The sequence below is a fragment of the Gekko japonicus genome, unplaced genomic scaffold, assembly GCF_001447785.1.
Source record: "Gekko japonicus isolate JY-2015 unplaced genomic scaffold, Gekko_japonicus_V1.1 scaffold876, whole genome shotgun sequence".
Classification (NCBI taxonomy): Eukaryota; Metazoa; Chordata; class Lepidosauria; order Squamata; family Gekkonidae; genus Gekko; species Gekko japonicus.
The window spans coordinates 246,705-271,929 of NW_015176475.1; the positions used below are offsets into that span (position 1 = coordinate 246,705).

The 25,225-nt window shown below is 46.1% G+C and overlaps 1 protein-coding gene across 1 annotated transcript in view; it reads left to right on the forward strand.

Annotated features, from left to right (window-relative positions):
• The window catches only part of PIK3R5 (phosphoinositide-3-kinase regulatory subunit 5), a 62,215-nt gene extending 44,184 nt beyond the window's left edge, over window positions 1-18,031 (forward strand). The window contains exons 10-18 of the mRNA XM_015427191.1: window positions 1,165-1,315; window positions 2,931-3,056; window positions 4,263-4,391; window positions 5,073-5,166; window positions 9,869-9,945; window positions 10,221-10,314; window positions 13,648-13,730; window positions 16,280-16,389; window positions 17,688-18,031. Coding sequence (XP_015282677.1) covers window positions 1,165-1,315; window positions 2,931-3,056; window positions 4,263-4,391; window positions 5,073-5,166; window positions 9,869-9,945; window positions 10,221-10,314; window positions 13,648-13,730; window positions 16,280-16,389; window positions 17,688-17,835 — 1,012 coding nt within the window. The 3' untranslated portion in view covers window positions 17,836-18,031. The remainder of the gene's footprint in view (window positions 1-1,164; window positions 1,316-2,930; window positions 3,057-4,262; window positions 4,392-5,072; window positions 5,167-9,868; window positions 9,946-10,220; window positions 10,315-13,647; window positions 13,731-16,279; window positions 16,390-17,687) is intronic.
• The last annotated feature ends 7,194 nt before the right edge of the window (window positions 18,032-25,225 follow it).

Consider the following 25,225-nt stretch of genomic DNA (forward strand, 5'->3'; position numbering starts at 1 on the left):
TTTTCCTAATCTCTTCTGCTTCTGTTAGGTCCCTACCGTTTTTGTCCTTTATCATGGCCAGCTTTGCATGGAACGCTCCCTTGATTTCTCCAATTTTCTTGAAGAGATCTCTAGTCCTTCCCATTCTATTGTTTTCTTCTATTGCTTTGCACTGTTCATTCAGGAAGGCCTCCTTATCTCTCCTTGCTGTTCTCTGGAAATCTGCGTTCAGTTGGGTAAATCTTTCCTTTTCGCCATTGCCTTTCGCTTTCCTTCTTTCCTCTGCTATTTGTAAAGCCTCATCAGAAAGCCACTTTGCTTTCTTGCATTTCTTTTTCTTTGGGATGGTGGTGATTGCTGCCTCCTGTACAATGTCACGAACCTCCGTCCATAGTTCTTCAGGCACTCTATCTATCAAATCCAGAACCTTGAATCTATTCTTCACCTCTACTGTATATTCATCAGGGATGCGATCTAGGTCAAACCTGAATGGCCCCGTGGTTTTCCCAATTTTCTTCAGTTTAAGTCTGAATTTTGCTATGAGTAGCTCATGATCTGAACCACAGTCAGTTCCAGGTCTTGTTTTTACTGACTGGATAGAGCTTCTCCATTTTTGACTGCAAATTATATAGTCAATCTGATTTTGGTGTTGCCCATCTGGTGATGTCCATGTGTAGAGTCGCCTCTTAGGTTGTTGGAAAAGGGTGAATGCTAAAGTAGGAAGTCAAAAGGTAACTGGAATAACAGATAAGTTTGGCCTTGGAAAGCAAAATGAAGCAGGGCAAAGGTTAACAGAGTTTTGTCAAGAGAACACACTGGTCATAGCGAATACCCTTTTCCAGAGTCCTATACTCAGCTGAAATGCAGGGGTTTTTATAGTGTACTCAGACTCTCTGTTGCATTCCTTTGGATCAGGAGGTAAAGGATGAGGTTCACTCTGGAACTCGTCATGTCATATCCTGCTCCCCTTTCTCTAATGTTTAGTTACCTTTTCCTGCCATGGTGTAACAAAAAGCAGTCCCTTAAATGGTGCTACAGTACTGCTGAGTGGACAGAATGTCTGACTACAATATTATGCCTTCTTGTGCCGTTTTTTACACTCCTTGCTTTGTTGCTAGCATGGGGCAGCGGTGTGGGTTCAATTGACCTTTTCCTTACCTATCCCTCCTTACTCCTTCAATGCAGATCTCAAGAAAGAAGCTGCCCGTGGCTGACCCGGTACTTCAAAATGCAATTTTACTATGTCCCTGTAAAGAGGAGTGGTCCTACCTCATCCACACTGACCTGCTCTCCTCCTCCTCCAGGAGACCCTCAGTGCCACATTTCAGGATCTGTGGTATGCATTTTGGGAAGCAGGAGGCTGAGAGGCATGATTTGCTTTTGTGAGTGGCACAGGCTCTGTTAGTTGAGCTTGTTGGCTACACCCTTCAGGGGTAAATCTGCTTGCTTGAAGTGTAGCCACAGTAGTGCACTTTTATGGGTATGACATGGACTGCTGTTTTGGGGTTCTCATTCATATGGTTAGGGAGGCAATCACTCTCCCGTTGGCTTTTTTGCTGTCATCGCATCTGACTTCTAGCGACCCTGGCAGGGTCCAGAGGTGATTTGCCATTGCCTGGATCCATGTCACAGCCCTGGTATTTATTAATTTATTAATTTCAATTTATATCCTGCTTTGCTGGCGCAGCTCTGGCTCAAGGCGGCTTACACAGTTAAAATGCAATAGAACCAATAAATATCAGATTTGGCTGACTTTGCTATTAGAAAATACAAGTGGGGACCCATGATACATGGGGGAGTAATCCCTTCCCCCCATCACTGCTGATTTCCCCCTTATAGCTCAGTGGGGAGCTGGGAGACTCACAGGGGGAAATCCCCCCCATTGCCAAAAAGCTCCAGGTCCCACTACCTGCTTTGAGCCCTGCATGGTATTCCTTGGACGTCTCCCATCCAAATACTAACCAGGGCCAACTCTGCTTTGCTTTGCTTTCCATCTGTGTTCTCCTTTTGTGTATGTATGTATAGCTTCCAAAATCTGACAAGATTGGGCTGGGCTGGACTGGGCTGGGCTATCTAGGTTAGGGAGACAAAAATTCTGCTTATGTAGATACTCTTCTAAATAATGGAGTCCTCCTCTTGCCTTATGGCTGAAAATCAAAAAAAAGGGGAACAGCATGGATGTGACAGAAGCCCTGCTGAAACCTCTTCCATCCATGCCTGCTTCTTTGAACCCACTACTTTGGGATGGATGATGGAAGGGGGGGGGGAATAAAGTTTCAAAAGGCAGAGTGATCTGGAAAACAAAGAGTAGCTCATCTCTTTATATATGTTCTGTAACATCTTTTTATATGTGTGGCAAGCATTACAACCCTGTATTCAGTAAGCTTTACACGTACCTGGGTCATCATTTTCCTGCTTCATAGAAGAGGAATTGATGTTGAGTGACAACATTTGTGAAAACTTTGGATGTTTGGCATCTACTTGGTTTATGCAGCTTCACCTGTCTCATGATGAGCTATTGGTATTAAGAGGGTGCCTCCTGCTGGACTCATCCATGTGGTCATGGCCCCAAACCCACCACCAGTTCTACATACATATGCCATGTTTCTAAGTGGTATGTGTATTGATCTTGAGGGGGAAAGACTGCCAATTTCACAGCATGGGAGGACTGGAGCAATTGGGGCACCTTCCTACTTGTTCTAATTGAATTTAGAGAGATCCTTCAAACAATGGATTCTAGCCTGTTGTGAAGAAAACTGAATGGTTTCATTTAAATGTAGTACAGTGTAGGTCCAGAGGCACTACAGCCATTTTGCCTCCTGCAGATTCTCCTTCCCAGACTCCAGCTTCAAAATATTAACCTTTGCATATGGGTTTACTACACAGTAGGCATAAGCGTCTTCAACAGCAACAAATCTGCTGTTAATTGAGTATGTTTCTTTTGACTTCAGGATCCTGTTTTGGCCAGGATGGAGAGCAGCACAAACAACATCTCCCAGTATTTAGGTATGCTGGATCCATGGTACGAGCGCAATGTTCTTGGGCTAATGAACCTTCCCATGGATGTCCTATGCCAGGTACTTCCTTCATTCTGCCTATTTTCTATTGTGCAGCATGCATGCTCTCCAGGGGTCGTTTCGTAGAAAAAGAGCTAGGGGAACTCATTAGCATAACTCATTAGCATATGTCACACCTCCTAACATCACCGGAAGTGTGGCATAAGGCCACACCCCCTGACATCACCGGAAGTGTGTCATAAGGCCACACACCCCGCCCCCAACGGTCCCGGCCGCTGCCACCGGCTTTGCAGCTCCACTGCCGAGCCCCATGAGGGGCTTGGCGGTGGACCTGCAAGGCCGGCAGGAGTGCAAGGAAGCCCCGCGAAGGCCCTCCCTGGCCCCAGGCAGGCAGGGGTGGGGAGAGGCAGGGAGGAAGCAACTTACCCTCCCTCTTCTCCTGCCTCCTCCTGGCTGAATAAGGGCCGGAAGTGGGGTGGCCGGAAGCAGAGGGCGGGGCTTCGTCATGTGCCCCGCCCCCGTACCTCACCTGGGGGAACTGCAATCCCCCGCGATCCCCCCCGAAATGACCTCTGATGCTCTCTTTGTAAGGTCTAGAACTCCTGGTCCAATGGAGTTCATGGAGGCTGTTTCTGCTCCCTATTATCTACAGTCAATGGATTACTAGTGCCAGTAATCATGGGAATCAGGGGAAGGCCTTTGCCTCTTATGCCCTGTCGTTGGACCTCCAGAGGAACTGGTTGGCCACTGTGTGAGACAGGATGTTGGACTAAATGGACCACTGCTCTGATTCAACAGGGCTCTTCTTATGTTCTGACTAGCCAACCAACATTGCTGTAGTGTGCATTGGGACCAAAGGGCATATCAAGGGAAACTGGTGGGGTTGTGGCTCAGTGGTAGAGCATGTGGTTGGCATGCAGAAGGTCCCAGGTTCAATCCCTGGCCTCTCCAGTTAAAAGATTTAGGAGCTAGGTGATGCGAAAGGACCTCTAACTGAACTGAGACCCTGGCGAGCTGCTGCCAATCTGATTCAGTATAAGGCAGTTCCCTGTGTCTTTGCTTTCATGGGGGATTCCATGTATGTGGCAGGCAGAAGTGTAGCATCGGGGGAGGGGGACTTTGTTGTGCTTAAAGGGGATGGGAATGAGAAGGGTTTCTGGACTGGGTGTTAGATGTAGTTGAGTCCTCTGGCCTATGGCTCAGCACCAGTGGTCCCTGGTGAGTTAATGGGTTGATGTTACTGTCTACCCTTTGCTCTTTCTGTAGCAGTCCATCAAGCCTGAGGGTGAACCCCCAGAAGAAGCAGCAGAGCAGCTCCCCATCCTTGCAGATATGATACTTTACTACTGTCGCTTTGCAACCCACCCTGTGCTGTTGCAGGTCTACCAGACAGAGGTAAGGTCTGCAACTTCCTGCCATGATCTTCATGGGACAGGCCAAGCCACTTAAAGGTCTGCTGAGACACTATCTTATCTGTTACATTATATCCTGCCCCTTCTTCCAAGTAGTTCAGAGTGGCTAACATGTTTCTCCTTTCCCTGTTTTATCCTTGCCCTCTGAAGTAAGTTAGGATAAGAGAGAGTGACTGGCCCAAGTTCTCCCAGCCAGTTTCTGTGGCAGAGTGAGGATTCAAATCTAGGTATCTCAGATCTTTTCCAGGATACTTTAACAACTATACTATATCATTACTCCATTTCTTGTTGGCCTTACCAGTGGAGGCGCACTTGAGGCTTTTTATTAGATATCCTCCAGTACAATCTTCAGAGCTCCTGTCCGAGCTAAGAAACTGCTACTCACACACAACATGGCTTCTGGCTTCCTCCTTCCTGATCTATATATAGCACTGAGGTCTTCCTTACCGCAGCACATGAATCTGGGTCCTTCTATTTGCAGCAGGAGATCTCTGAAAAGGGTTGGTGTGCCTAAAGTTCTGGCCATCACTCCTCTGTAAACCATACACCTTTTTTGCCCACTGGTTTTATTCTTTTCCTATGAAATGTTGTTCCTCATGAGGTTTTGCCTGTCTCGGATCCCAGGGAGATGCTATAATGATCCTTTCCTTCCTGAACCTCACAGCTCACCTTCCTTGGAGGAGAGACAAGGACTGAGATCTTCATCCACTCTCTGGAGATAGGTCACTCAGCAGCCACGCGGGCCATCAAGGCTTCAGGTAGGGGCCTGATCCATGGTGAAGGGGATTCTCTCCGTGCTCATTTTATTTTCTTTACTGTGAATAGAACGCTAACCATCTTGTATTGTCGTCATTCCTCCACACAGTTTTAGAGGAGAATCCAGGCAATGGTGTTAGCATCCTTTTTGCTTTCCACCATTTTCTGTGTCGTCATGCCATCTTTTTCCAGACCTGATCAGTTGACGTTTTTATAAAGTTAAAATACAGTTGCAGCTACAGGCTTCCCATCATGGCTAGTTAAACTGGCATTGAGATATATCAAGACTAAAGCAGCACTGTGACCTTTTGGGGGGTTTTTCTATTAATATACTGCTGGGATTTGGCACTTTAGAAACTCTCTTATAGTGAAGGAAGACAGGATATGAGCAGAGGATTCAGAACAGCTTCTTGCTTTGCAACTGAACTGGCAGTCGCACCAGCTAATGAAATGTTAGTCTTGCCTCCCATCCCCACATCAGAAGAACGTCTTGTCCTGCAGACACCTGCCACTGCTACAACTGCTGTCACTTCTTTGAGATGGGGAAAATTAGCAAAGTCTGCCGCAGCGGCAGAAATGAGAGGATCATCCCTTCCCCCACAAAGTGCAACTGACTGCAGGAGTGGCGTGTGTAACAAACTTGACTTTTTGACTTTGTTCAGTGCTGCAAACATGGGGGGAGGGTGTCTCTCTTCTCAGGCATGCGTAGTTTGCATTACTGTGGAACAATGTTCCCCTATAAGCTCCACAGTGTTTTGGGCAAAAAAACTAGTAGCATGAAAGTTGTGAATGACTATTGCGTAAATTAGATTTTTAAAAGATTACTTCCATAGCCTTGTAAAAATATCAGAATAAATTATTTTAAATGATATTTAAACTATATTTTAAGAATAATCTAAATACTACAAGAGAAAATTGAGGTTTATAAGATTACAAGGGGGGGACCCGCGATACTCATGGGGGGGCAGTCTCTCTCTTCCCCCCCAGTCTCTCTCTCTCTGTGTCTCTCTCTCTCCCCCCTTCTCTCTCTTCCCCCCAGTCTCTCTTTCCCCCTGTTCTCTCTCTTCCCCCCGTCTCTGTCTTTCCCCCATTCTCTCTCTTCCCCCCACGTGTCTCTCTCTCTCTCTCTATCTCTTTCCCCCTTCGTAGCGTCGCCCGCGCCTCTGCTCTCCCCGCCGCCGCCGCTGCTGGGCCTTTCCGACCGTTTGGTTCCTTTCCCGCACACGGAAGCCAGGTAGGTCGCAGAGCGTTCCATGCGCATGCGCACGGAACACTCTGGCACTTTCGGGGGGGATTTAAACATCTCCCTGAAAGTTTTTTCAACATTTAGCATGTGCACAAACCCCCACATGTGCACAAACCTCTCCCTCCCCCCCCAAGTGCCCCCGATGTCCGGATCTAAGGATCTGCACAGAGGGGGCCAGTTCAGTTTTAGATATATAGATGCATGGGATAGAACAGGTTGAGAAAGAAGTACTTTTCTCCCTTTGTCACAATACAAGAACTCGTGGGCACTCAATGAAATGAGTCCCTGACTTTAGTGCTCTCTGGGGTATATATGGGGAAAGGCGGTCCCTCAGGTAGGCAGGCCCCAGGCCATATAGGGCTTTAAAGGTCAAAACCAGCACCTTGAAGCGAATCAGGTATGCTATTGGCAGCCAGTGCAGCTCCCTCAGCACAGGCCGGATGTGCTCTCGAATAGAGAGGCCCATCAACAGCCTGGTTGCTGCATTCTGCACTAGCTGCAGCTTCTGGATTTGGGACAAGGGCAGCCCCATGTAGAGAGCATTGCAGTAGTCCAATCTCAAGGTGACCATAGCATGGATCACTGTTGCCAGGTCATTGTGTTCGAGGAAGGGAACCAACTGCCTAATCAGCCATAGATGGTAAAAGGCTGCCTTGGCAGTAGCTGCTACCTGAGCTTCCATTGTTAAGGTGGCATCCAGGAGCACTCCCAGACTCCTGACCCTCGGCGCTGGCACCAATGGCGCCCCATTGAAGGTCAGTAGTGGGATCCCTACCCCCGAGCTGCTTCAACTCAGGCACAAGACCTCCGTCTTCGTTGAATTCAATTTAAATTGGCTCATCCTAAGCTAGCCCGCCACGTTCTGAAGCGCCTGCTCCAGGTCACCTAGGGTAGAGTTGGACTGATATAGCTGGGTGTCATCGGCGTATTGATGACACCCAAGCCTGTGCCTCCGGGCTATTTGGCAAGGGGGCACATGTAGATGTTAAATAACATTGGGGATAACACTGCCCCTTGAGGGACCGCACAGACCAACGGGTACCTCTGGGACGTCTGCTCTCCAACTGCCACCCTCTGTCCCCGACCTTGGAGAAAGGAGACGAGCCATTGTAAGACAAGCCCCTGAATCCCAGCGTTGGCAAGGTGGTGGATCAGCAACTGGTGGTCAGCCATGTCGCATGCCACCGACAGATCCAACAACACCAATGCCGCCGTACCGCCTCGATCCAGATGCCTCCGGAGGTCGTCTGTGAGGGTGACCAGTGCCGTCTCCATCCCATGGCCTGGCCAGAAGTTTCATCCATCATGGAAGTTTCATCCATAAAGCTCTGCAACTGAATCGCCGCCACTCTCTCCAGTAATTTGCCCAAATAGGGCAAATTGGAAACCGGCCAATAGTTGGCCAATTCAGCCAGGTCCAAGGATGGTTTTTTCAGGAGAGGGCGGACCATTGCTTCCTTGAGTGCCCCTGGGAACAGCCCCTCAGCGAAGGACTGGTTGATAATATCCCTAAGGGCACCTCGCAGCCCCTCACGGCCAGCTTTTATAAGCCATGAAGGGCACGGATCAAGGCTGCACGTGGTTGGACGTACCATTGAGAGCAATCTGTTGACTTCCTCAATGCTGAGTGGACTCAATTAATCCAGAATGGAACAAGAAGACGCGCATGGGGCCTCGAGTTTGCTCACTGTCTCAACTGTGGTTGGGAGATCGTGACGGAGCAGCAAGACTTTATCTGCAAAATAGCTCACAAAAGCCTCACAGCCAATGTCCAATTCCCTAGCATTTGGCCTGCCCTGGGGCAGCTCTGTTAATGACCGAATAGTTCTAAACAATTGTGCCAGGCGTGAGCTAGCAGTCACAACCATGGCCGCATAGAACTCTCTCTTTGTGGCTTTGACTGCCATCTCATAGGATCTCATAAATGTCCTATAGGATGTTCTTGTTGCTTTGTTGCAAGCGTGCCACCACCGTCTCTCTAGTCGTCTGAGCCCTCATTTCATCAGCTGCAGCTCCACGGTAAACCAAGGAGCCTGCTTAGAGCGAGGGCGCAGAGGGTGTCGGGGGGGCGATCTTGTTGATGGCAGTCGAGAGTCGGCCATGCCAGTCCTCAACTAGCTCATCTAACGAGCCGCCAGGAGGCATAGGATCCTGTAGAGCCATCTGAAGCCACTAAGGGTGCATTTGGCTCCGCGGGCGAGCCAAAATATGCTCGCCGCCCAAACAGGGTTGGGGTGCCACATTCACACAGGCCATAGCAATAATCCGGTCCACTATAACCTCCGCCACGAAGATCAAATCAAGCATGTGACTGGCTCTGTGGGTGGGAGCTGTTACATATTGGGAGAGTCCCAGTGCCACCATGGACGACACCAGGTCCATCGCCATTGGAGAGGCTGCATCATTGGCATGGACATTGAAGTCACCCAAGACTATCAGTCGAGGGTACTCCAATGCCCAGCCAGACACAGCCTCCACCAGGTCTTGGACCCAGGTCTCCGTCATGCAAGCCAGGTCCACATGTTGCTCCAGAAGGAAGTCTCGCAGAATTGCGATCTTGTTGTTTATGGACCTGGCATTGCACAACACCAGTGTCGGAGAGGGGTTATTCCTCCTAGCCCCACTGACCGCCACCTTTGGATGAGGTGCAGGCTGGAAGGTGGCCGAGCTCTGTCCCCTTCCCTTTGTTTTTGTGCCTCTACCTAAAAAAAAACACCAGCCCCCTTGAGCCCCAGATACCCCCCAGATCAATTCTCCATTATGGCCGATGGGACCTATTGACAATTCTATGGGCCCCAAAAGGAGGTGCCCCCATCCTCCATTGTTTCCAATGGAGGGGGGGAACTTTGTGTGCAGAAGCAGAAATCCCTGAGCTGGCATCTAAACTTTTGTGCACCACTGCCCCCTAGTGCACTTTAGAGAGAACTATGCGGTGGAAGACCTTGTTATTTATTTCTTGCTTGCAGTAATTGCAGTCATGTCAGTGGATGGATGGGTGTTCCTTGGAAATGCATCTCTCTTTGTGTGGGCATGAGAGAACTGAAATAGCTGGCACAGGCAGTGTAATTCATTGATAGGCATCCCTGTCAGTTCAGTAGTGAAGCCGTGCTGGCTCAATAGGTGAGGAACCTGATGTGCATCATCATCATGGTACATCTGACTCTAAAAGGCCAAAATGGACTTCACAAAGATCGTGGGTCTCCATATGCCTTTAAGAGGTGAACTTCAAGTGTTCAGGGCTATGTAAAGAATAAAGAAAGAATTTAATCCTTCAGCTCTCTCTTGGTTTCCTCTATGGCTCTGATATGAATCAGTTTGCTTTTTGCAGATGGTCTTTGTGCCCTGAGAGCTCTTGCTCATGCCCTAGGAAATCTTGTACGATAAGAGAAGCTGCACTTTATAGGGACTTGAAACATGAATCCAGCAGCCAAGGGAATCTCCTTCTCCTTTTTATGCAGGTCCAGGTAGCAAACGGCTGGGCATTGATGGAGACAGAGAAGCAATCCCGCTAACACTACAGATCACCTATAGCAAGGTAACTGAAATGTTCAATGTCTGGATCCAAGGGTTTCGCCATGCTGGAAAGGTAGATTCTGTTCAAGAGAAGCACAGTTAAGAGAATTTAAAAATGATTAGAGTCCAGCTCTCTTGCTTTGCTTTGGGGGCACGCTTGGAAATGCTTGGAAACTGGGGTTAGAGTAGCATTGTTGCAGAGCCGTTACTTTGAGCTCTGTTTCATGAAGGGGAGGGAAAAGAACACACACACACCTTGTCATCACCTGGAGAGTAACCTATTTCTGGTCCTATTAGAGAGCAGTCAGTGGAAGGAACCACTGGAATGACACCGAGAAAGTCTGCACGTCCATCAACCTCAGCAAGTTCTGTAACAGGCAAGAAGACCTTGGTAAGCGCTGGCAGCAATTTTACCTTCTCTGTGCAAACAGAAGACAGGGGAAGCATGTGTGTAATGTGCCATCAAGTCACAGCTGACTTATGGCGACCCCGTGGGGCTTTCAGGGCAAGAGACGTTCAAAGGTGGTTTGCTATTGCCCGTCTCTGCTTAGCAACCCTGGACTTCCTTGGTGGTCTCTCATGCAAATACTAAACAGGGCCAGCCAGCCCTGCTTAGCTTCCAAGATCTGGCGACACTGAGCTAGTCTGGGCCATCCAGGTCAGGGCCAAGGAAAGAGAGGGATCCTGCATTTGCCTGTGGGGAGAATGGAACAAGCTGGGCAGAGAGATGGAAGATGGATGTAACCAAAATAGCTACTGATGGATGTAACCAAATAGCTACAGATGGATGTAACCAAAATAGCTACTGATAAAAGAGCACTAGGTTTAACTCCCTCCCAAGTTTTTTTTCCATTCAACATCTGCTGTGCATGTTATGATAGCCTTTCCCTCAGCAGCAAGATTTTACCTCCATTTTTATTTCTTTTGAAGGTACTTCATCTTTTCTCCAGTATTTAGCATACAATATTCTTGCAGTGGTCAATACATGTCTAATAAGATAAAACTTGTTTTTTACAATTTTCTGGTCTCATATTCAATAAAAATAATTCAGGTGTAAAAGGTATGGTACATTCTGGCATTTTTGTAACATTTCATGAATCCAAGACCAATATTTTTTAACTATATCTGATGTCCACCACATATGGGAAAATGAGCCAACAATCTTTTTACATTTCCAACAATCATTAGGTAAATCAGGATAAAATTTGGCTAGTTTATCTGGAGTTATATATCATCTATAAAACATTTTGTAACTATTTTCTTTATATGCAGTTGCTTTAGTAATTGTTACATTTGTTTTCCATACCTGTAACCATTGGTCTAAACCAATATTGTGCCCATTTGTGCCCATTTGATCATAGAATTTTTAACTATTTCATCTTGTGCCTTGTTTTCCAACATTATTACATACAGTTTTTTAATCAATTTTTCCTCAGAATACAACAATATCTTATCTATTTCCATTGCTTTGGAACAAAAACCTGTTGTTTTATCTTTAGTGTACCCTGATTCTATTTGTACTATACCTTGATTCTATTTGTGCTATTTCCCACCAACTTAGATCAGGTTTTAATCTTTTAATATTTTCTATTGGTTTTAATTTGTTTTTATTATCCAAGAGGTCTTTGTATTTTAACAAGAAATTCTTTGAAAATAGATTTGGTTTAGTAAACACTTCTAGTGGTGAGACCCATTTTGGAATCATAGTGTAGAAAAGCATTTTCACTTTTTATTTTATTTAAATTTTTATTAAATTTTATCATATATAACAAATAACATCAACATACACATTCAACAACAATTATATATCATGTAGAGTATGCACAATGGTATCCTTTTAGTACATATTAACGATTTGGTATAAACGCATTGGTAACAGCGTTCCGTGCACCTTGGTGTTTAGTCACAGAATTCAAAGTAATCTAAGTAGGGTTCCAGGATGTCTCTTATCCAGGCACAGACCACATATTTATTTATTTACTTCATGTATGCACCACGTTTCTCCACAGAGGGGACCCAGAGCAATAAGACCCATATCTGTAGAGCAGCAGCAAGGTTGCTGCATGGTGTGCTTTGATGTGTGGGAACAATAGGGTAACACAATGCAGACCTATCTCTCTTAGAGATGCCAAGTCTCCAGCTATAGCAAGAGGCCCCCTTTGATGCCTCTTTCAAGCACTGGCAAGAGGAACTGAGGGGAGGGAAAATAGGAAAGGCATGGCACACCAGTGTTTCACTGGCATGCCTGTGTCACTTCTGGTTTAAACAAGCAGTGACATGGGACTCTCTAGCATTTACAGAATGCTAAAGTGTCCCCCCCCAGTTCCTCCCAAGTGGGGGACTGCAGCTTGGCAATGCTAATCTTGCAGATGTATGCATTTTTATTGTGCCCTTCCTCTAAGGAGCTCAGGGCAGCATAGTTTATCTCCAAAATAACCCTATAAGGGACTGCTAGTATGACCAGCCCAAGGTTACCCAATGAGAATCATGTTGGAGATTTGAACCTCCTCCTTGGCTCTTCCAGATCCTAATTCAACACTAACCACGACACCAGAGTTCATTAACGATTTGGAGTCATTCATGATTTGGAGTTGAGAGTAAGCAGTGAAGTGGCTAAATTTGCGGATGATATGAAGTTGTTCAGGGTGGTGAAAACCAGTGAGGATTGTGAGGCACTCCAAAGGGATCTGTCAAGGATGGACAAGTGGGTGTCAACATGGCAAATGGGGTTCAATGTGGCCAAATGCAAGGAGATGCACATTGGAGCCATAAATCCTAAATATAAATACACATTGATGGGGTCTGAACTGGCAGAGACTGATCAAGAGACAGATCTTGGAGTTGTAGTAGATAACTCACTGAAAATGTCGAGACAGTGTGTGACTGTAATAAAGAAGGCCAATGCTATGCTGGGGATTATTAGGAAGGGTATTGAAAACAGATCAGCCAATATCGTAATGCCCTTATATAAATCAATGGTGTGACCTCATTTGGAATACTGTGTGCAGTTCTGGTCACCACACCTTAAAAAGGATATTATAGCTTTGGAAAAAGTGCAGAAAAGGGCAACTCGAATGTTAAAAGGGTTGGAACACTTTTCCTATGAGGAAAGGTTAAAGCGCTTAGGGCTCTTTAGCTTGGAGAAACGACGACTGAGAGGTGACATGATTGAGGTTTATAAGATTATGCATGGGATAGAGCAGGTAGAGAGAGAGGTACTTTTCTCCCTTTCTCACAATACAAGAACTCGTGGGCACTCAATGAAATTGCTGAGCGGTCGGGTTAGAGCAGATAAAAGGAAGTACTTCTTCACCCAAAGAGTGATTAGCACATGGAATTCACTGCCACAGGAAGTGGTGGCAGCTACAAGCATCGACGGCTTCAAAAAGGAATTAGATAAACATATGGAGCAGAGGTCCATTGGTGGCTATTAGCCACAAGGTATAGATAGGGACTCTGGGGCAAGTGATGCTCTGTCTTCTTGGTGCTTGGGGGGGGGGGTCAACAGTGGGAGGGCTTCTAATGTCCTGGCCCCACTGGTGGACCTCCTGATGGCACTGGTATTTTTGGACACTGTGTGAGAGAGTGTTGGACTGGATGGGCCTTTGGCCTGATTCAACATTGGCCTCTCTTATGTTCTTATGTTCAGATCCTAACATATGCCACTAATATAGTGTTTTCTTGAGGTGTCTCCTGTTACAGTGTTCTTCCCTTTGTGTTCCAGATTCCAAAACAGAATGTTTGACACTCACTGTGACAGAAGTAATCAAAAGGCAAAGCTCCAAATCCAAGAAGAGTTTCAATCAGGTAACCTGGCTGACCCACAGTTTCACCTTCTGAATTTATCCTGGTCTCTTGTTGGGAGGGGAGATTATTTTAATGCCCATCAGGACTGTAGCCAGCACATCAGGGGTGCCCGCTATAACAAAGCCCCCCATGAAGAAAAGCGGTGTGCCCCCATGTGAGGCCAGGGAGCTGATCTTTTACGGGCATCATCAAAGAGCACAGGATTTCCAGAATGCGTAACCTGCCCCCTTAAATCCACATGGCAAGGATGGGTGGGTCATTTTGAAGAATGGGCTTGGTTGTTCTGCATTTGCTTCGCAGCCCAACCACAAAAGGGGCCAGCTTGGCAGGTGATAGGCACAGCCGGCTGAGGGCAACCGGAGTGCCACCTCCTCCTTGGCAAGGAAGCACCTAGGGCACAGGTGGGCACTTTTGCGCACCACTCTCCATGCCAGTGGATGGATACCATCAGGAATCAGAGCCATGTTAGCTCCAGAGAGGGGTGGAGGTTTGCCCTGGTGGATACCTGCCCAGGCTCCTGAGCCTTTCAACAGGGGATAATTCAACCAGTAAGGCTTTCCCCTACCAAAAAAAGGAGCACCTGCAGATTTCCTCTACTTAAAATAAACAAGCAAAATCCTGCTTTTCCCTTATCCACTGCATTGCAAGCCCTGGACTCAAATATCATAGGAGGAAAACTTAGCACTTCCTAGGCAGAAATGCAGGACCACGCACACCCATGGCTCTTCCTGATGCTTCCTTGCCAGGAAAGGAGGGCGAGGGACTTCGAGAAGCTGGCTGCAGAAGCAGGAAGATCTGGCAAGTCTGCCCCTCTCCCTTCCCAGCTACCTTAATTTAATTAATGAAGCTAATTTAATTAGTTCCATTAATTAAATTAGCTCCCCGCACAGCACCCCCCAAAACAAATTCCTACCTACGGGTGTGATGCCCATGCATTTCCGTCACCATGTGTGATGTGGGTGTCAGACTCCTGCAGCAATCAGTTACCAACAGCTTTCATTCAAAGAAGTAAAGTTTATAGAGACATTGAGAGTATGCAGCTATCTTCTATTTCATGTTAGAACTGAAGAAAAGCATGCAGCAAGCAGATATACATTATTCAAGGAGGCCCCTGATGGCCTAGGACCAATCAGGGATCAGGTAGAAGCCCGCCAAAGTAACGGGCTACTTTTCCCAGGAGAAAGACTACACCAGGCGCTGAAGGTCACACAGGGATAATAGAAACACAGAAGACACAGCAGAAATGAAACCTAACATTCCAGAGTCGCCCCACTCCCGTGGCAGCCAGGCTAGTGAGTCAATTCAGTGAGTGGTGGCAGCAATAGAGGAAGGAAATAGCCCCACCAGGCAGGGTGGGCAGGCAAAAACAGGGGCTTGCGAGTCACAGAACAGCTATTCAGACTCCCAGGGCTGAGGGTGGGTCCCCGTTTCCTCACAGCATTCATGGTGGATACTGCATTCAGGCCCCTGTAATCTGTACAAAGTCATGTTGAACACCTAGAGCACTTTAGTCAATAACTCGAATGTTTTGTACTGTTGGGATTTTAAATGGTTTTAATTATGTTTTATATTGGCATTTGCCCCTATGTAAGCCGCCCTGAGCCCGCATTGTGGGGAGGGCGGGGTATAAATTGAATAAAATAAATAAATAAATCCCCCATCCTTCTTTTTCCAGAAGAGGACAGGGGCCCAGCACCATGGAAAACCTGGCCATGGGATTAATAAGAAAGGACTGTTGTTCCCAGTGCGGCCCCATACCCACAATCACTGGCACAGTCTAGTACTTGCACACCTCCTTCATAGGGGAGCCATCCATTTGGGTAAAGACGAGCGGTTCTGGTAGAGTCTGTACCGCAACTGGCCAGGCTGATGAAGTCTCTAGCACACCCGGAGTCTATTAAGGCCCTCACCCTCACTTGGGTGCCCATTTTGGGATTAACTACTGACACGGGGGGGGGGTACTGCTCACTGAACGTGGCACCAGCAGCTTTCGGACCTGCTGAGTGGTTCCCATCCTTTTCCTGCCAGCTGGACCGCTTCATCGCTACTGGAGGAAGCCCCATCCGGAATTGTGTTCAGCTGGAGGGCCCTCGGTTGCTTGGGCTGCATGTGTTGGAACCGTACCTCTCGGGTGTTTCCCCCCCCCCCAGGGATGGCAGAGTAGCTGGGCAGAAGGTAGCACAGTGGCCCAGCTCCCCGCAGCATAGGCACACCCCTTGCTTCATCCGTTGTTCTCTCGTGGTGTCTTTTGGCTTGGGTCGCTGGCTTCTCGCCACACTCCCCGGCATCTTCGGAGCCGATTTCAGCATGCACGTCTTGATCACGTTGAGGCAGTTCTCCTCATCGCTGGCGTCACTGGCATCTCTTATCCAGCCAGCCATGGTGAGTGGGTTCCCTGTGGTGAGAATCTTCCCCAAACTTGATGGTTGAGGCTGACCAGTATTGCTCTATCAGGACCTCCTCCGGCCACCCCTGCACTTTGGCGGCATATATTTTGTTAGACTCCTAGAAAGGTCTAGCTGACTGTGGGATTTTTTGTCTTGCAACAGATTAGCGTGTCTCAGATAAAAGTGGACAAAGCTCAGATCTCGGGGGTCAACTGTTCCTTTGCTGTGTGCCTGGACCAGGACGAGCGGAAGATTCTGCAGAGTGTCACCAGGTAGGGGAGAGAGAGAAAGTAGCCTCTCCTTCTGCTGTTTACACTAGCTGTTGCCTGAAAGTCATCTATGTTAAGTCTTGGAGGTGCCGCCAACTCCATGTTGGATATTTAGGGTGAAGCCTGGGGAGAGCAGGTTTTGGGGGAGGGGAAGAACCCCAGTTGGGGGTATAATGCCATAGAGTTCAACAGCCATTTTCTTCATGGAACTGAATCTGTAGCCTGGAGATCAGTTGTAACTATAGGAAATTTCCAGACTAGAGTGGGAGGATGGCAACCTCAACTATGGATCAGTCTCCTCTCTAAATCTTACAGGATTGACTTCCTGCATTCCTGGTGGTACAGTGCATAATAAGAAACATAAGAAATACATAGGCATATATACATAGGGTTGCCAGGTCCCCTCTTGGCTCCAGCGGGGGAATTTGGGGGGTGTTCTGGGGGTGGGCAGGGATGCCCCCAAGCCCCACCCCCAAGTGTGGCCACCACCCAGCCACCCCATGGGGGATCAGCCCCACGGCCTCCACCTTGCTTGCAAAAAGACCCTTTAAAAAGTTATTTTTCTGAGCCGAGCGTGCAGCCCGCAACCACCCCTCTCCCTCCCTCCTACTAGATTTAAAGGGCTCTCCAGCTGGTCAGCAGGCTACGTGGTCCCCACCGATCAGCTGAAGCCCTTTAAATCTGGCAGGAGGGGAGAAAGAGGGGTGGTAGGGCAGGTGTCATGCTTGGTGGCAGAACTTGGTGATGAGGCTTGGGGCGGGGCTTCCCTCACCAGCCAGTGGGCTGGGGATGGATTGAAGCCCCCAAAAGCAGGGGAACCCCCACCTGGACCTGGGGGCTGGCAACCCTAGGAATACACCAGGGAAAGTTAGTAATCTTTTCTCCCAGGATGCACCTGTGAGGATCCACAGAGTCTAAACAGGCCCTTATTAGCCTTTTGTGCTAGAGAAGACCAAAATATAGGTTGTGGGGGTGATCAGGACTCCTGATGCAAATGTAAGAACCACCAGGATGAGCCCCTGCATAGTGAGTAGTCATTGTATAGCTACTGAACCTAGATGTTCCAAGCAAGAGCTCACATCCCTGCAATCATCCTGCTGGTACTGGGGCAAAGGAAAATGTCTTGTATCATCCCTATATGGATCACTGCACTAAGATGCCTGGCTGTTGCTGAAACAATGTGCTTTTGCTGTTGATTAGTCATCTAGTGTCAAGAATGTAACTTCTGCACTTTTTCGTGCGTTCTCCTCTTTAGATCAACCCATGACATTGCTGTCATTTCTGTTTTGCTGCTTTTGTAGGTGTGAAATCACAGCGTGCTACAAACCCAAGATCAATGAGCCCTACTTTGGAGGAAGGCCCACTTCTCTTCTCCCTACCCAAGATGCCTCTGATTTCTGCTCTCTTCTGTGCTTGCCTATTGCCACTTTCAACGGGGCACTATCCTAAGGAAAGCAGCAAGGATGAAGCAAATGACCGGCTTCCAGTGCTTTTTCATGTTGCTGCCAGATACCACATGAACCAGGAGTAGTTGGCAAGCATTGCATGCAAGAGGGAAATATGGTGACATTTCCCAGGTAGGATGCTTTGGCAGCAGCGGGCACAAGGCAGTGTAATCCCCCTAGATTTGGGAAAGCAGCACTTGAGCCCCTGGACCAGAAGAGCTTTTCTGAAGTGGAAGCAATGCTATTCAGCTCCCTAAGAGTGTTCCCTAAGTTTGCAGATATTGGATCAAGTAGTTGATGGCACAGGAAAGAGGTGGGGGCTTGGCTGACCACCGTGGGTCTACATGCAGAGGAATTTGATTGGTGGGTTGAGAGAACTGGCAGGGGTCTCCTCCCATTTCCATGGGGCATGCTTACTCTGAGGGCCAAACTAGACAAGACTAATTGGGTGTCTAAAACACTTTTTGGTAAGGAGCAGCCACACAGTGGGGCAGCAGGGGGAGGGAATGAAATCAGGGTGTCTAACTCACTACCCCCCCCCCCAGCACCACTTCTTCATTGGAGATCACCACCCCTTGGAGTTGCTATTTGTCCTGTTTGGGGAAAGCATACAGGTACCCAACTCATTGCATCTATGTTCCCCCAGTGGAGCAAATAGCAGCTTGGAGAGCCATTTAAATTAAGGAAGGAGAAGCTGAATTCTCACCTTCTCAAGGCCTCAACTGGAATCTTGTCTACTGTTATTTATCTCCCATAATCACACTTGGCTTGGTCCTGAGTATTACTCATCACTCTACAAATCCGCCCATGTGAATAATGGGGACTGCACTTTAAGACTGCAAGCTGGGAAAGAAAAAAAAAAAGACTGCAAGCTGAACAGGAATGTTGTGCTTATGTTTTCTTTGCAACCCGCAATTGCTGGCACCTTTTGCATCCTGGGTTTGATTCAGGTATAATCTCTTGAAGGCCCAGTCTCAGGAAGTAGAATTTGGAAGCAGAATGTATGGGCCTGTGCTTCTTACCAATTACCTGCTGATATGCACTGAATTGGACTGAAGGACCAACTGGGAGCAGGGAATGAGAAGTAGCTAAATGCTCTCAATGAGATGGCATATATACATGTCAAAAATTAACCCAAATACCTCTTTGTATAGAACAGGCAAGAATGGAAAACACTATTGCCGTAAGTGTAGTCCATTTGTGGGGTGCCCTGTCCCTTTACGAACACAGTAGCACATTCTATGCTTCTGGATTTCTCAGTATTTGTTGGCTCTGATTGGTTCATTGCTGTTGTTTATGCTGCTTTATCAAATTGTCATGGCTAGAAGAAGACAGGATGTATTCTTGCTGTGGGTCAAGACAAATCTAGCACTTTGCTTTGTAGATGAAATAAATAAACAAACAACCCTTGCAGCTTCTTCTGTTGCATAGGTGTAACCTGGATCCGGCCGAAGGCTCTCATCCTTGCCACTGCTTCTGAATGGTAGCCTCCCGGTGACAAGTATGCTCCACATCTGCAGGAAAGGGGCAAATCCTGGCCAAATTTAGCAGCCATAGGACTAATAATAGTGCAGTTACGGCACCATTTTTCTCTGGTTGTATTCAGTGTTCCCTCTAAGCTGAGTTAGTGTGAGCTAGCTCACAGTTTTTTAGCCTCTAGCTCAGACATTTTTGTCTTCGCTCAGGAAGGAGGGCTCCAGAGCAAACTAACTTATGCAGTAGCCAAATTGCTCGCTCACAACTTTAATGCCAGTAGCTCACAAAGGAGAATTTTTGCTCATGAGACTCCACGGCTTAGAGGGAACATTGGTTGTATTGCTTATGCTTGGTTTGAGAGTCAGTGTGGTGTAGTCTGGTGTAGTGGTTAAGAGCTGCAGACTCTAATCTGGAGAACTGGGTTTGATTCCCCACTCCTCCACATGAAGCCAGCAGGGTGACCTTGGGTCAGTCACAGTTCTCTCTCAAAGCTCTCTCAGCTCCATTTACCTTGCAGGATGTCTGTTGTGGGAAGAGGAAGGGAATTTAATTGTAAGCCGCTTGCCCCGTTGCCAGAGCGATGTCTAGCGTCACATCCTGGCGACGGCGGGTGCAACACATCTCGCCGTCCCCACGGCACGGATTCTGCTAAGACATACAATCTCCCACCGCGACTTGGCAACCCTACAGTTGCCTGGCAGAACAGCACAGATAGAGCCATAGCAAGTGAGACAATCAAAGTCTGGGAAGGAATAGCAGCTGCAGGTATCAGCTAATGCAGCCACAGTGCAGAGCTGCATGAGGACTGTCTTTACAGTTCCTTGTACCCCATAGGCCAAATGAGACTTGGAAGTTCAAGGTTCATTACTAATACCTTCAGAATGGTGGTTGTTTTTTCAATTGGAAAAACTAATGCGAAGAGGGAGTTTTTAACCCTTTCTCTCTATACTGGTTCTCTGCTGAAAGCTGTCCCCCTCCCCACAAGCTTTATTTAGTTTCACAGGTGAGATGGGATGAGTATGGTACCTACTTTTTCCTGTAAATAAATCATACCCAACTGAGAAGTGTGAGTAATGCTGAGGTCTTTTAAAGATCACTGCCTTACTTGAATAAAGCCGTTTCAAGGGTGCCTTTTTCCTAGTCAACTATACTGTACTTTTCTTCCTTTTTAAAAAAGAAAGAACAAACATATCAGGGTAGGTCGGCGTTACTATGTTGAACTTGTAAGTTAATGTCTGGTTGGGAAGTATCTGTGCCCAGGGTAGGAAAGGTCCCCCCATATTAAAAAAGTTCTAGTTAACAAAATGTTTCCACGTCTTATTCTGCAGATGGTTAACTTGGTGAGAAAGCACATATGTCCTTTGTACTCAGGTAATACAATCTGTTCCTCTTGAAAGGCAAAGGGGAATTTCAAATGTTTTAGGAAGATCTAGGGCAGGGAGGTGGAAGTTGGATGTAATGCAGGTTACTAAAAGGATCACCCAGCGCAGTTAACAGGAAATTGTGGCAGAAAAACAAGTCTTGGATTCTCCCTGGAAAATTGCCAGGGAGGTCTGAATTTCATACAACAGGCCTGGCACAGGATACCATAAAGGGATCAACAGCATTGCATTTTCTGTACAGAAGAAAAACCCTACAGACTTTGTTACTTGGCTAAAAGAGCTGTCTGCCTTGGCTTAGAAACAAATTCTAACACCTTATTATCTCAAGACTCCTCCTGGAACCAATACAACCTGCATTTTGCACAGAGCCATTGTGATTTTAAGTAACCACCATTTAACAGTCTTTTTGAAAGTGGGAAGAGAGCGCACTCTGTGTACATTGTACTTCTAACCCCATGCAAAAAGGTTCCAATTGTAACTTTGTGTGTCTGAGCATCTCTTAACAAGCTCAAGGGCTGCCTGGCAGAATTAAGTTGTACATAACCAGCTGTATAAATGCCTACGACTTACTTTTGTAAAATATTAAGATACTGTAATTAACTGTAAATGTTTGGTGTTTTTTTTTAAATAAAGCAGCATTTTCATATAGCATGACTTCTAGTATTTTTTTAAAAAAAAGATGGCTCCATCATAGGGTTGCTTAATCTGTGTTGGGAAATTCCTGGAAATTTGGAGGTGGAGCCTGAGGAGGTGAGGGACAGCTGGGCATAATGCGATGGAGCCCACCCTCTGGATTGGGAAATTCCTGGAGATTTGGAGGGGGGAGGGGGAGCCTGAATTATGGTTAGCAAAGTGTAATGCTATAGTTCATTCTCCAAAGCAGCCTTTTTCTCCAGGGGAAATGGTCTCTGGGGGGGGGTGTTGCAGAATTAGGGCTGGATTAAGTCTCAGTCATCTGCTAAAACTCTGCAAAACCTCTGGTACACCTATAATACTTTAATATCTATAATAGTTAGCCTATATAGTTGGAACTTTGGTTCTGTTCTGCTTCCAGGAAGTTTCAGGCTGCTGCTGTATGCTGTGTGTGGCCTTCACTGGACAAGACTTTGCCTCATGTGACTTTTTCTTACTGGGAATGAGTATATTTTACAGTGGCCAGTAGTCACTATCAAATGTTAAATAGATAAGAGTATCAGAAACTAGCTTCCTTGATTCTATGAGTCACCCTGGCTCAACACAGCTTTTCTTGACTTTCTTGACCCCAGAGATAGAAAGAAAGGGCTGACTTTGTTGTATATGTCAGATAAATGTCAAATGCTCGCCACAGACTTGAGTGATAGTTATATTAGCTTCAGTGGGTGAAAGAGGGTACTTAATGTCTGATTTTAGTCTTGTTCCTAGTTGTTCTGATCAACTACCCACAGTTATGGATCTTGGTAGGAGCTGCGGTGGCTCAAGTGGTTAAGACGCTGAACTGCAGGCTATGGAAGGTCAGTAGTTCAGCAGTTCGAGACCCGGGTGCCGCATGATGGAGTGAGCTCCTGTCTCTAGTTCCAGCTCCTGCCAACCTAGCAGTTCGAAAGCAAGAAATTGCAAGTAGATAAATAGGTACCACTTTGGTGGGAAGGTAACAGCGTTCCATGCGCCTTGGTGTTTAGTCATGCCGGCCACATGACCACGGAAACGTCTTCGGACAGCGCTGGCTCTTCGGCTTTGAAACGGAGATGAGCACCGCAACCCTAGAGTCGGATTCGACTGGCTTTCGAGCAAGGGAACCTTTACCTTTTTAGAACAACCAAGTATATCCTTTATAGAATTAGAAGTGCACTATTTATGTATTGGGATTGTGTTGAAATATTCTATGTTGAATACAAAAATGTTTTCTGACCTAAGAATGTGTAATGGAATAAATTGATTCTTGATTTAGAACAACTGTCTCTCTTGATGCAACTGGGAAGCCAGCTTCTCTCCCTCCCAAAATTGAACACAGTGGGAATGAGGATGCATGAAAAGGATCCTGCATCTCTCATTTCCCCAACAGTGTGCATTCCGGAATTCCTGATCCAAAAAATATATATGTTTTGGGTCATTATTATGATGTCTTGAATGGTTACCCAAATCCAGGATTTTTTGGCATTACAAAACAACCTCCTCCTGAAAAATCTGTGTAGTTCCTTTTTTCATCATGTCTGGGCTCTCTTTCGATTTATTTGTTTTCAGCCTTTTCACAACCGCAGTCAGGCAGTGGCTCAAGACATCCACTGCATCACCAGGGGATTTGGATAGAGAGATGTAAAGGTGCTGTCTGCATATTGCTGACATTCAGTCCCAAAGCCACAATTGACTTTTCATAAAGGTTTTACACAATGGTTGAATAACAATGGGGGATAAGAGTATACCCTGTGGAATCCCATAAGGCAACTCTCAAACGGAAGACAGCTGATATCCAATGGCAACCCTTTGAGTCTGATTCACAAGGAGTAATTAAAACCAGTCCAACACAGGCTGTCTAGTCCAACCCCCTGCTCAATGCAGGATCAGCCTAGAGCATTCCTGACAAGTGTGTGTCCATCTGCTGCTTAAAGACTGCCAGTGAGGGGAGCTCACCACCTCCCTTGGCAGCTGATTCCACTGTTGCACAATTCTTACTGTAAAAAGGGTTTTCCTAATATCCAACCAGTACCTTCCCACCCTTAAATTAAACCCATTATTGCAAATCCTATCCTCTGATGCCAACAGGAACAGCTCCCTGCCCTCCTCTAAGTGACAGCCCTTCACATACTTGAAAGGAGCAATCATGTTCCCCCTCCACCTCCTCTTCTCCAGACTAAACATTCCCAAGTCCCTCAGCTTTTCTTCCTGGGGCTTGGTATTCAGTCCCCCCAATCATCCTCATCGCTCTCCTCTGCACCTGCTCCACTCTGTCCAAATCCTTTCTGAAGTGAGGCCTCCAGAACTGCACACAATACTCCAGGTGCGGCCTGACTAATGCAGTGTACAGCAGGACTGACATCTTGCGATTTGGATGTTATGCCTCTGTTGATACACCCCAAAATTGCATTAGCCTTTTTTTTGTCACTGCATCACACTGGCTGCTCATATTTAACTTTTGGTCCACCTGTACCCCCAAGATCTTGTTCACATACATTGCTATCCAGAAGTGTATTCCCCATGTAGTATGCGTGTTCCTCATTTTTGTTACCCAGATGCAGAATTCGGCATTTATCCTTGTTAAATTGCATCTTGTTCATATCTGCTCACTTTTCCAGTGTCTTCAGATCTCATTGAATTCTATATCTTCAGGTGTGTTCGCTGCTCCTCCCAATTCTGTGTCATCCGGAAATGTAATGAGTAGCCCCTCCATACCCTTATCCAGATAATTATTAAAATATTGAAAAGTATCAAGCCTAGAACTGAGCCCTATGGCACCCCAACTGGACACCTGATCCCCAGGCCTCACCTGGATTTGGGCCACCCTATTTGAAGACCCCAGACACCACACAACTACACTTCCGAATATAAATTTGTTTTATTAAACATACACCACAGACATACAGATAAACACTAACAATACTAAACACAAATATAAATGGGAGCATCCCTTCATACTTTGAGTAAAGAATTTGTTGTCCAAACATCTCAAATCATAAAACTTAATTCTACACCATATGCTGCTGTCCATACTTTGCACAATATTTAATATAATGTTCTTATTAACCTCTATTTTGGTTATAACATGTTTCGATACTTCAGTTCTTCAAACCAGTGATAATGTCTTGACCATGTTTCTTCAAATTTGTCCTCTCTGTGTCCTTTCAAGATTAAAGTTAATTTGTCCATTTCAGCAACTTCCAGTAATTTATTAGTTCTTCTTTTGTTGGTGTCTCCTCTCTTCTTCAATAACTCACATACAGTATTCTAGCAGCAGTAATGATGTGTAGAATGAGATAAGAGTCCTGTTTTTTTTACATTTTTCTGGAAGCATATTCCGTAAAAAGAGTTCTGGTACAAACGGTATATTATTTTTTAGTATTTTTTGCAATATTTCATGTATCTAGATCCAAATTTCTTTACTTTTCTCACAAGTCCACCACATATGAAAAAGTACCAACTTTTTTTGACATTTCCAACATACATTTGACATATTGGGATAAAATTTAGATAATTTATCTGGTGTCATATATCATCTAGAAAACATTTTATAAATATTTTCTTTATACGATACTGCTTTAGTAATTTTTATATTTGTTTTCCATATCTTGGACCATTGATCTAGATCAATATTATGTCCTAGATTTTGTGCCCATTTAACCATAGAGCCTTTTACCACTTCATCCTGTGTTTTGGTTTCGAACATTATTGTATACAATTTCTTTTTCCGTTTATCATCAGCATACAGCAATATTTTATCTATTTTGTTTATCTTTTCGTAAAAACCTACGTCTTTACTCTTCTAAGAATATATTGCTTAAAGTATTTATGTGTTTTGTCTTTGTCGTACCATACAAAAGCATGCCAGCCCGGTAGTAAGTCATG